Raw genomic sequence first — 11,524 nt, forward strand, 5'->3', positions numbered from 1 at the left:
AGGCCTTCAAACAAGTTATGGCTCCTTCCTTGCACTTCTTGGACGAATACGACTCTCCAGATCTCCTAAACTCTTGACTGTGCCACAAGCAGCCGATGGATCTACTCAGGGGCCCCGCAGATTGATTAAATATAATATCTCGATTAGATGCATGAACTGATAGATGTCCCAAAACCTGATTATGATTTCATATTACCAAGTAGGATATCAGTTTCTAGAATTGCATGTACAATGACAAATATCAGTTTAGAGTCACTTGACTTTATAGTAAAAGCTTTCTGTTTGAATCTCAACTACACTTTCTGTTTGAATCTCAACTGCATTATGTTGTTCTTAATTATCCCATTTATGTTTTTGTTTCTTTGGGAACAGCAAAAGTTTTCCTCCATATTCAATAATTGTAGAAAATCTGATATCAAAGACTTAATGAAAGAACACAAAACTAAAATCAAACAAACTTCTCTTAATTGATGTGTTTCGACTCACGGCTCAACAACCTATTTATATGATTAACAAACTTGACTCTCAAGTAAAAAGACTTTCCTAACATAATCAAACTCTAACAAAGAAACTTCTAGACAATTATCACGTAAACAAACTCTTAAAACTTGTAATACTTGTAACCCAAGTAAACTTTTAAATATCGCACCACTGTGTCAACAATACTTGTTGATCCATTCACATCGTGTCAACTGTACCAGTTGATCCAACCACATTCTGTCAACTCTCATAGTTGATCCATACTATTGGATCAACAACACTTGTTGATCCCTTCTGTCTTCTTCATAGTATCTTGGTTTATTCTTCAATATCCTCCCTTAAACCAAGATACTCTTTGCTAATCATTCCAAATTTTCCACGCAAGTAAATGAAAGTGTTAGACTTCAAATACTTGGTGAAAATATCATCCACTTGCTCTTCACTTTTAACAAACTCCACAACTATCTCCTTGTTATTAACAAGCTCTCTGATGTAATGATACTTAATATCAATGTGTTTACTTCTCCCATGAAGCACATGACTCTTAGTTAGTAAAATTATCGACTTATTATCACAAATTATTGTTGTTGGTGTTGTTTGTTCTTGAAACAATGACTTCAGCATCATTCTTAACCATACAACCTGTGTAGCACATTTGCTAGTAGATATATACTCAGCTTCTATTGTAGATAATGCAATAACTTGTTGCTTCTTAGATGAACAAGAGAAAAAACTAGTTCCCAACTGAAACCATAACTTGATGTACTTTTTCTACCTTCTGTATCTCCAGCCCAATCACTATCAGTGAAACCAACCAACTTTGGATCTTCTGAGACAGTATAAAAAATTCCCATGCTTGTTGTTCCTTTTACATACTTCAGAATACGTTTTGCAGCTTGTAAATGTGATTGTCTAGGAGATTCCATAAACCTACTAACCAACCCAACTGCATACATGAGATCAGGTCTTGTAGCAGTCAAATATCTTAAACATCCAACAAGACCTTTAAAGTCTGTTGAATTCACAAGCTCTCCTGATCCATCTTTGTCAATTTCAATCTCTCTTCTACTGGTGTTAAAATTAGATTACAATTATCCATCTTGAAACGCTTCAAAATTCCTTCAGCATACCTTTGTTGATTAATAAAAATTCCTCTCTCAGTTTGTTGTACTTCAATACCAAGAAAGTAAGACATCAAACCAAGATCTGTCATCTCAAACTCCTTCACCATATCCTCCCTGAATTCATTGATCATCTCAGAACTATTTCCAGTAAATATGAGATCATCCACATATAAACACACTATAATATGATTGCCAAGAGCATCATCTTTCAAATACAAAGTATGCTCATGTGGACATCTTGTAAAACCTTTCTTGAGAAAATAAGAATCTATTCTTGTATACCAATCTCTTGGTGCTTGTTTCAAACCATACAAAGCTTTGTTTAGCTTGTATACTTCATTCTCCTTCCCCTCCATAATGTAGCCAGCTAGTTACTGGTGGCTCTCTAAAAGAGTCACAAACTAATACCGCAAGTGCACGGTGTCGAGGTGTAGAACAATGCAAATACGGGTCGAATCCATAGAGACTTGTGTGTGTAAGTTGAAGTTTCCTAAGCTACTCTCTAAGTGCAAGGCAGTGAAGTAAAGAGTTAATGAAACAAAGGCAATGAGCCTAAGGCAGTGCAGTAAAATAAAGATGACAGTGACTAAAAGCACTAGGGCATTTGAATCCAACCAATAATCCTAAGCTAAGGCAATACCTATTCAAATTATGTTCTTGTTCCTTTCCAGAGAAGGATAAAATGGATAATATGCCAACCATTCTCACTAACTCACCCCTAGCATAAACTGTCTTCTTACAGTACAGCCTATCACAGGTTCATTTGATCAATTTAGCTAACTATCATCCCTAACAGGATAAAATGGATAATAATTCTAGCTATGTTATCTAATTCACTCCTAGCATGAACTGTCTTCTCACAGTACAACTCATCACAAGTGCATTTGAATGCTTTAGCTAGTAATCATCCTACAACAGTGAACATCATAAGAACATTAAATTGAACAGAAAATTTCTCAACATATGACTAAGGGTTTCATCTACACCCTAGCAAGAGTAATTAGAACATAATAAACATAAAGAGTAATTGAAATTGAAACTTGGAATTAAATTTAAAGTAAAAACTAACCCTTGAGGCACTGGCTATTCCAATCCTCTTGGGTGAAGCACTGGCTAGTCCAGGCATATCTTTTACACACACCTACAACATCTATTTATAGTTACAAGCACTCAATTAGGGTTACAATAATTTTCCCCCAAATCAGAGAAATTAGGGTTACTGATTTACCTAATTTGATGGAATGATAACTACTCCATGCGTCGACCCATTCTTCTTCTGACTTTCCTGCTCCTCTCCATGCCTTCCAATTGCTTTTCTAACTCGACTTATTCTATTGATTTCTTACCTAGGGTTTCAGAGAGAAATCAGGGAAGAAATCGAGAGAATAGATGGCTAGAATTTTAGGGGAATGATGGGTTTCGGTGAGGGATAACCATGATGGCTTTTGGTGGCTGATTGTGGTGGTTGAGGCAGTGGAGTTGGCGGAGTTGGTGGTGAAGGTGAGGCTGTTGCAGACGGAGGTGAGGGAGGTGAAGTCGATGGAGAAGAAGGAGGGGTGTGTTTGGTTGATGGGTATAGGTATTAGGTGCTTAGGTGTGTGGCGGGGATAGCAAGCTTGATGATTTGCAAAGTTGAGCCGAGGGATGCGGAAATGATAGATCGATCTAATGGCTACAAGTGAAGAGGCTGGTATCGACCGTCGGATGCCTGATACAACGAAACTGACGGCTCAAGATGGAGTTAGGTGCTGTAGTGTTAGACAGGAGCTTCAAACTTTGATGTACTGGCGATGCTGCGACCATAGGATGCTGAGATGATCCAATCTGACGGCTAGAAAGGGAAACAGGTATGGATATAGGAAATGGATTTGGGTGAGGGTTTTGGGCCTTGGGTATGCCAAGCCCATATCTTCTTTGAGAACAATTCTTCCTCTTCAAGCCCAGTTCTAGCCTTATGGTCTTGCGCACAACATTCTTCGCGGCTTCCTTGTGTGATTCCTCTTGGCTTCCACCACTTTTCTGCCCTTTTCCGCTCCGCAATTCATCCAAACTTTATTTGGTACCTAAAAATGCAAAATTAATTAATAAAAATATTTATTCTTGAAAACAATGAAAATACAGAATATGGGTTAAAATGGAGAATTAGAGCACAAAAGATGAGTTAATTGCCAAGAAAAATATATATAAATATGCACTTTTTAGCACTCATCAAATACCCCCAAACCTGAATTTTACTTGTCCTCAAGTAAAACAAAACTAAGGAAATCCTACTTATACCACTGTCGCTGGTCTCTCGAATGCATTTAGCGTATGCACTAAGCCTTTTAAACCACTAAGTGTCCCTAGTGGACGAGTGAAGTCTCGTGAAGGTTTGCTTAGAACGTACCTACAAAGTTCTAGGTCAAAATATAAGCTCATATTCCATCAAATGTGACATGTGCAAGTCAGTTTAAGCTCACAGCAAAATGGAGATGTCAATCTAGCTATCAAAGGCACAATCCTAGCACTGATAACAAATAAAGACATGTGATAAGAGTGTAAAGTGTATCTACACATGTGTAAAGAAAGATCGGATGTTATGACTACTAATCACCAAGAGATAGTTTTTCAGGCTAAGAACCAAGGTCGAAATCTAGCTAGCTGTCCGGACTTTACGAGAATTGTGAATGAGTAGGAGGTGTTTCACAATTACTCGCGTTGTACATCAATGGCATACACCCTCCTTGCTTATTACAATGAAACAACAAAATGACTCTTTACATGACTCTTATTTACATTGACTACTCTCTTTTATTTTTGGAACAAGAGAGGATGGAATTGAAAAATACTTGATTTTTTTTTTTTGTATTTTTCTGATATTTTTTCTGAATATATACATCGTCTTTTTTTTTTTTTTTTGATAAGGAAACACTTTTGATACATAAGCAAAAAGAAACAAAAAATTACATGACATTTTTGCAAGAGGTAGCCCTTTTTGATGCACCCAGTTAAATTCGATGGTTGTCTTTCTTAATGTAACCTCCACCTTCTATCCCAACCAACCAAAGAACAAGCTAGTCAAGTTTCGTTCAGTATTCTAAAGTGATTGGCAACTAAAACTTCCGATAGAACACCTCAAGGATGAGGCTATACATGTATTGGTAGATCGTGCGCGTGCAAATTTCTTATCACTATGTGAATTGTGCTAGAATCAGGGTGCCTAAATATCTAGAATAAGACTCCTAAAAAATACATGCATGCACAAGAGTCAACATTTCAAGGTAAATGAGCTCCATTTTTATGATTTTTTACTTTTTTACAATTTTTCAATTTTTTCAAAAAGAAGGAGTTCTTGTTTTCAATTATGGCATATTATCGTGGTATCTACTCTATACCCCCAAACCTAAACTAAACATTGTCCTCAATGTTTCAAAAGATGTAAAGAATTATAATACAACATATGGAGAGGATTATGCTAAGTAGAGAAAAAGGAAAGACAATACCCGATTTCGGCGAAAGCAAGATTAGAACTCCGTTATTCAAGGCAAAAATCCAACATTTTTTTAGCCGAGATCATATTGGATTAGCACTATATATACAAAAGAAACAAAAGATTTAACTAAGAAACTATCTACTAGATTTTATACAAGAAAATTTGGTTTTTAATGGGATTGGACTTTTTGGGAAAAATTTGGTTTTGTCGGGAGACATTTGGTTTTAAAATCGGGAGCAATCCCACAGTGGCGGGAGAATGCACAGCCCACTAGGAAATTTGAAAACAGCCCACAAATGCTGTTCAAAATGAAGCCTAGCTGAGTGTGAAGCCTAAAAAATCAGTTTGAATTGAGCCCAGCAAAAGGTTTTGAAAAAGAAGAGGTCCAACTGTTTGGGTTTTGCGAAGCCCAGCTACGTTTTTGAAAAACAGGCCCACTGCTGGTGAGTAAAGCTCACTGTTGGTTTTTGAAATTTTGGCCCACTCGAACTTTGGTTCAGGCCCACAGTTCAGAAACAAGCCCAGGTAACAATTTGAAATTTGGGCTCTTAAATAGCCAAAGGTCGAGGCCCAACTGGGCTTTGAAAACGTTTTCTGTTTTTGGGTCAAGCCCACAGTGTAAATGTTTAGTTTTCAAATGGATGTTAAGCCCACAGTCCCAGAAATTTAGTTGGGCTTTGGCTAGCTACTGACTAAAATATGAGGCCCAACTGGGCTTTCAAAAGTTCAGTTTTCTTTAATTAAAACAACAGGCCCAAATCAATCTAAAACCACAAGCCCACAAGAAATTAAACAAACAAGCCCACAAGAAATTAATTACAAACCTAACATAAAATATAAGCCCAAATGTTGGGTTTAATATTACAAGCCCACAAGAAAAATGGAAGCCCACAGTTTGGGTTCTCTTAATGGGTTTAGGCTTACTTGCTTAAGCACAGCCCAGCTGCTCAGTTTGGTTGCAAAAGCCCAGTTGGGCTTTGGATCATCCTAAGATTTTGTTGAAGCCCAGTTGGGCTTTGGTCTTTCTTCTTTGGCTTGTATTACAGACCAGTTTGGCTTGGGTTCTAGCTGCAGCTTTGGTTCAGCAAGTTTCAGCCTTAGCATCACAGCACAGATGCAGAAGGCAGCAGCAGTTAGCAGCAACAGGCAGCAATAGGGGCACCAGCAGCAGCAGCAGCAGCTCCACATCAAGAGCACCAGAGACTCAGCACCAATTAGTAGCAGCACCAGCAGCAGCACAGGTTCAGCAGTACCTGTCACTCAACCAAGTTCTTAGTTCCAGAAGTTTCAATAACTTGAGAGCGAGATATGCAACTGCTACAAGATAAACATGGCCAGAGATGCTTGCACTACACAACAGGTTACAGAGCTACTAAGATGCAAGAAAACAGATGATGCAGGATGAATATGCAAATGCAAGATGAATATGCTCCTAAGTTATGCAAATTATGCAATGATATGCAAGTATGACATGACAGTATGCAATGCAGCTAAGTTACACTACACAACAGCTAAGTTACACAAAAAAAACAGTAAAGTAAGATAAAAAGAACAACAACCACACAACGCCAAGTCCCCGGCAACGGCGCCAAAAACTTGGTGGCTCTCTAAAAGAGTCACAAACTAATACCGCAAGTGCACGGTGTCGAGGTGTAGAACAATGCAAATACGGGTCGAATCCACAGAGACTTGTGTGTGTAAGTTGAAGTTTCCTAAGCTACTCTCTAAGTGCAAGGCAGTGAAGTAAAGAGTTAATGAAACAAAGGCAATGAGCCTAAGGCAGTGCAGTAAAATAAAGATGACAGTGACTAAAAGCACTAGGGCATTTGAATCCAACCAATAATCCTAAGCTAAGGCAATACCTATTCAAATTATGTTCTTGTTCCTTTCCAGAGAAGGATAAAATGGATAATATGCCAACCATTCTCACTAACTCACCCCTAGCATAAAATGTCTTCTTACAATACAACCGATCACAGGTTCTATCATCCCTAACAGGATAAAATGGATAATAATTCTAGCTATGTTATCTAATTCACTCCTAGCATGAACCGTCTTCTCACAGTACAACTCATCACAAATGCATTTGAATGCTTTAGCTAGTAATCATCCTACAACAGTGAACATCATAAGAACATTAAATTGAACAGAAAATTTCTCAACATATGACTAAGGGTTTCATCTACACCCTAGCAAGAGTAATTAGAACATAATAAACATAAAGAGTAATTGAAATTGAAACTTGGAATTAAATTTAAAGTAAAAACTAACCCTTGAGGCACTGGCTATTCCAATCCTCTTGGGTGAAGCACTGGCTAGTCCAGGCATATCTTTTACACACACCTACAACATCTATTTATAGTTACAAGCACTCAATTAGGGTTACAATAATTTTCCCCCAAATCAGAGAAATTAGGGTTACTGATTTACCTAATTTGATGGAATGATAACTACTCCATGCGTCGACCCATTCTTCTTCTGACTTTCCTGCTCCTCTCCATGCCTTCCAATTGCTTTTCTAACTCGACTTATTCTATTGATTTCTTACCTAGGGTTTCAGAGAGAAATCAGGGAAGAAATCGAGAGAATAGATGGCTAGAAGTTTAGGGGAATGATGGGTTTCGGTGAGGGATAACCATGATGGCTTTTGGTGGTTGATTGTGATGGTTGAGGCAGTGGAGTTGGCGGAGTTGGTGGTGAAGGTGAGGCTGTTGCAGACGGAGGTGAGGGAGGTGAAGTCGATGGAGAAGAAGGAGGGGAGTGTTTGGTTGATGGGTATAGGTATTAGGTGCTTAGGTGTGTGGCGGGGATAGCAAGCTTGATGATTTGCAAAGTTGAGCCGAGGGATGCGGAAATGATAAATCGATCTAACGGCTACAAGTGAAGAGGCTGGTATCGACCGTCGGACGCCTGATACAACGAAACTGACGGCTCAAGATGGAGTTAGGTGCTGTAGTGTTAGACAGGAGCTTCAAACTTTGATGTACTGGCGATGCTGCGACCATAGGATGCTGAGATGATCCAATCTGACGGCTAGAAAGGGAAACAGGTATGGATATAGGAAATGGATTTGGGTGAGGGTTTTGGGCCTTGGGTATGCCAAGCCCATATCTTCTTTAAGAACAATTCTTCCTCTTCAAGCCCAGTTCTAGCCTTCTGGTCTTGCGCACAACATTCTTCGCGGCTTCCTTGTGTGATTCCTCTTGGCTTCCACCACTTTTCTGCCCTTTTACGCTCCGCAATTCATCCAAACTTTATTTGGTACCTAAAAATGCAAAATTAATTAGTAAAAATATTTATTCTTGAAAACAATGAAAATACAGAATATGGGTTAAAATGGAGAATTAGAGCACAAAAGATGAGTTAATTGCCAAGAAAAATATATATAAATATGCACTTTTTAGCACTCATCAGTTACTCTACATAAACTTCTTCTTCCAATACTCCATTCAAGAATGCTGACTTCACATCCATCTGAAATATCTTCTGATGCTTTTGTGCAACTAAAGAAATGATCATCCTTACTGTATCAAGTCTTGCAACTGGTGCAAATACTTCTGAATAATCAACTCCTTGTCTCTGTCTATAACCCTTAGCAAACTAACCTTGCTTTCAGTCTTTCTATTTCACCATTTGACTTGTATTTTGTTTTGTAAACCCACTTAACACCAATATGCTTCTTTCCTGGTGGAAGTTTTGTTAGTTACCAAGTATTATTCTTATCAATTGACTCCAATTCTTCATTCATGGCTTGAATCCAACCTTGTTCTTTAGAAGCTTCTTCATAAGCTACAGGATCACAATCTCCAAATAGTGCAAAATTCACCACTTCATCATCAGTATCTTCATCATCTCTTGATACAACATAATCATTCAACCTAGCAGGTATGATATATTTTCTTCTTGGTCTTGTATTTTCTTGTTGTGTTATTGCTTCAATTCATGCTTCTTCATGATGTTCTTCAACATTATCTTGAGCTTGTACTTCTTCTTCAACCACAATTGTAACTGCTCTGACAGCAGCAGGTGGATAAACATTCCTTGTTGATCCAATATTATGTGGATCAACATCCGTTGTTGATCCAATATTATGTTGATCAACATCCCTTGTTGATCCATTGTTATGAGGATCAACATTGGTTTTTGATCCATTATTCCAATTCCATTGTGAATCTTCATCAAATATCACATCTCTACTTATAACTATCTTTCTAGTTTCTGGGTTATATAGCTTGTATCCTTTAGTCACTAAACTGTAACCAACAAGAATACATTTTTCACTCTTATCATCCAGCTTCTTTCTCGATTCTTTTGGCACATGTAATATGCAATGCACCCAAAAATTCTCAGATGTCTTACACTTGGTCTTACTTCTCTCCATGCTTCTTCTGGTGTCTTGTTATTCAAACTATTTGTAGGACATCTGTTAAGTAGATAAACTGCTGTATCAATTGCATAACCCCGGAAAGTCTTTGGTAAATCTTTTGTTATTCTTATAGTTCTTTCCATCTCCATCATGGTTCTATTCTTTCTTTCAGCTACACCAATCTGTTGAGGTGTATATCTTGCTGTTAGTTGATATAGAATACCATGTTCTTCCATGAAACTATCAACAACAGTATATTATGTTCCTCTATCAGTTCTTAATATCTTGATGTTTTTACCAATTTGTTTCTCAGCATATGCTTTGAAACTTCTAAAAGCATGAAAAGAATCACTCTTTTGTTTAAGCAAATATACCCATGCTTTCCTACTAAAGTCATCAATGGAAGTTATGAAATAGTTAGTACCTCCATATGATGTAACTTCTATAGGACCACACAAATCACTATGAATGATCTCCAACTGTTGTTCAGCTCTTCTTGCTTTGTTAACTGGAAATGAATCTCTATGTTGTTTTCCAAAGATACAATTCTCACATCTTGATTCTAGAATTTGAATGAAAGGTAATCCTGACACCATCTCCTTCTTTACTAAAATTTGCAAACCGTTAAAGTTCACATGTCCCATTCTCTTGTGCCATAACCAAGTATCATTATGAACACTGCTACTGTAACATCTTTCCTTTTGATGTTGAATGTTCAAAGGAAATAGTCTATTTTTAGTCATCTCCACCCTTGCTATCAATCTTCTTCTTCTATCTCTGATGAAGCATAAACCATTGTAAATATTCATATAATATCCTCTTTCAGACAAGTGACCCATACTTAGCAAGTTTTGATATAAACCTGAAACATAAAATACATCCATGATGTATGCTTTAGAACTATTCTTGAGAACAATTCCTATTCTTCCTTTTCCCACAACTGGAATAGTTGAACTATTTCCAAACTTCACTGTGGATCTTACAGACTCATCCAAGATTTCAAACAAATCTTTTCTGCCACACATATGATTGTTGCAACCTGTATCCAAGTACCACTTAAGTTGAGGTTGTTCTTATGCTGTATGACATGCTAGTAACATGTTTTTAGTCTTCTGCTCTTTTGTTTCTTCTTCTTCCTGACTTTCAGAAATATTAGCTTTGAAATTTGCTTTATAGTTATTTTCAGTAGTGTTTCTAGGTTTTGAACATTCTGGTGCAAAGTGCCCAAAATCTCCACAGTTGTAACACTGAACTTTTGATCTATCAACTGGTTTTCTTCCTTGATAACTTTCAGTATTAGATCTTCCTCCATTGTTATATCTTCCTTGAAACCTCCCAGCATTAGGTTTTCCTTGGTTGCTTCTCCATCTAACTTGACTTTGAAGTGCTTCTTCAACTTGTTTTGCGGCAACTGTCTTCTCTAGTAATCTTTGTTCATATGCTTGTAATGAACCCAATAACTCATTAAGAGTCATAGTTGCAACTATGTTGCATTCCTCTATAGCAGTCACCTTTGATTTAAATTACTCAGGCAAACTTCTTAATATCTTCTCAACAATTTTTGAATCTTCTACAGTATTACCATTAGCCTTCATCTCATTGACAATATTTAAAGTCTTTGAGAAAAAATATGATATTTTTTCAGTACGTTCCATCTGCAATAATTCATACTTTCTCTTTAAGGTTTGCAATCTAACCTTCTTGACCTTGTCAGACCCTGTGTAGTAGCTAACCAAACCATCCCATGCTGCTTTAGCCTGCTTAATATATATAACTCTGTCCATGAGAGATTCATGAATCACTTGATGAAGAATATATATATCTTTAGAATTCTTATTTCTGTTTTCAGTTAATAGAGTTTGCGCATCTCCTTCAACTACAGCTCCTTCTGCTGGTTCTATATAACCATCTTTCACAATATCCCATACTTCTTGATATGTAAAAATATTCTCCATTTGTAACCTCCAATGTTCAAAGTTTTTGCCTTTGAACACTGGAACCTTGATTGAACTTAAACTCGTCATCTTCTTCAACTTAACTTCTCATACCCACAACCCTAGAATCTGATACCAGTGCTCTGAT

General features: G+C 37.3%; 1 protein-coding gene across 1 annotated transcript; it reads right to left on the reverse strand.

Moving 5' to 3' along the window:
- Positions 1-1,051: 1,051 nt before the first annotated feature.
- On the reverse strand, positions 1,052-1,711 carry LOC113324994 (uncharacterized mitochondrial protein AtMg00810-like). The gene is made up of 3 exons (XM_026573246.1): positions 1,611-1,711; positions 1,256-1,548; positions 1,052-1,122 (listed from the first exon to the last, which is right to left on the reverse strand). Exons 1-3 carry the CDS (start codon positions 1,709-1,711, stop codon positions 1,052-1,054), a joined length of 465 nt encoding a protein of 154 aa, XP_026429031.1.
- Between the last annotated feature and the right edge of the window lie 9,813 nt (positions 1,712-11,524).

Source organism: Papaver somniferum, chromosome 11 (assembly GCF_003573695.1).
Source record: "Papaver somniferum cultivar HN1 chromosome 11, ASM357369v1, whole genome shotgun sequence".
Classification (NCBI taxonomy): domain Eukaryota; kingdom Viridiplantae; phylum Streptophyta; class Magnoliopsida; order Ranunculales; family Papaveraceae; genus Papaver; species Papaver somniferum.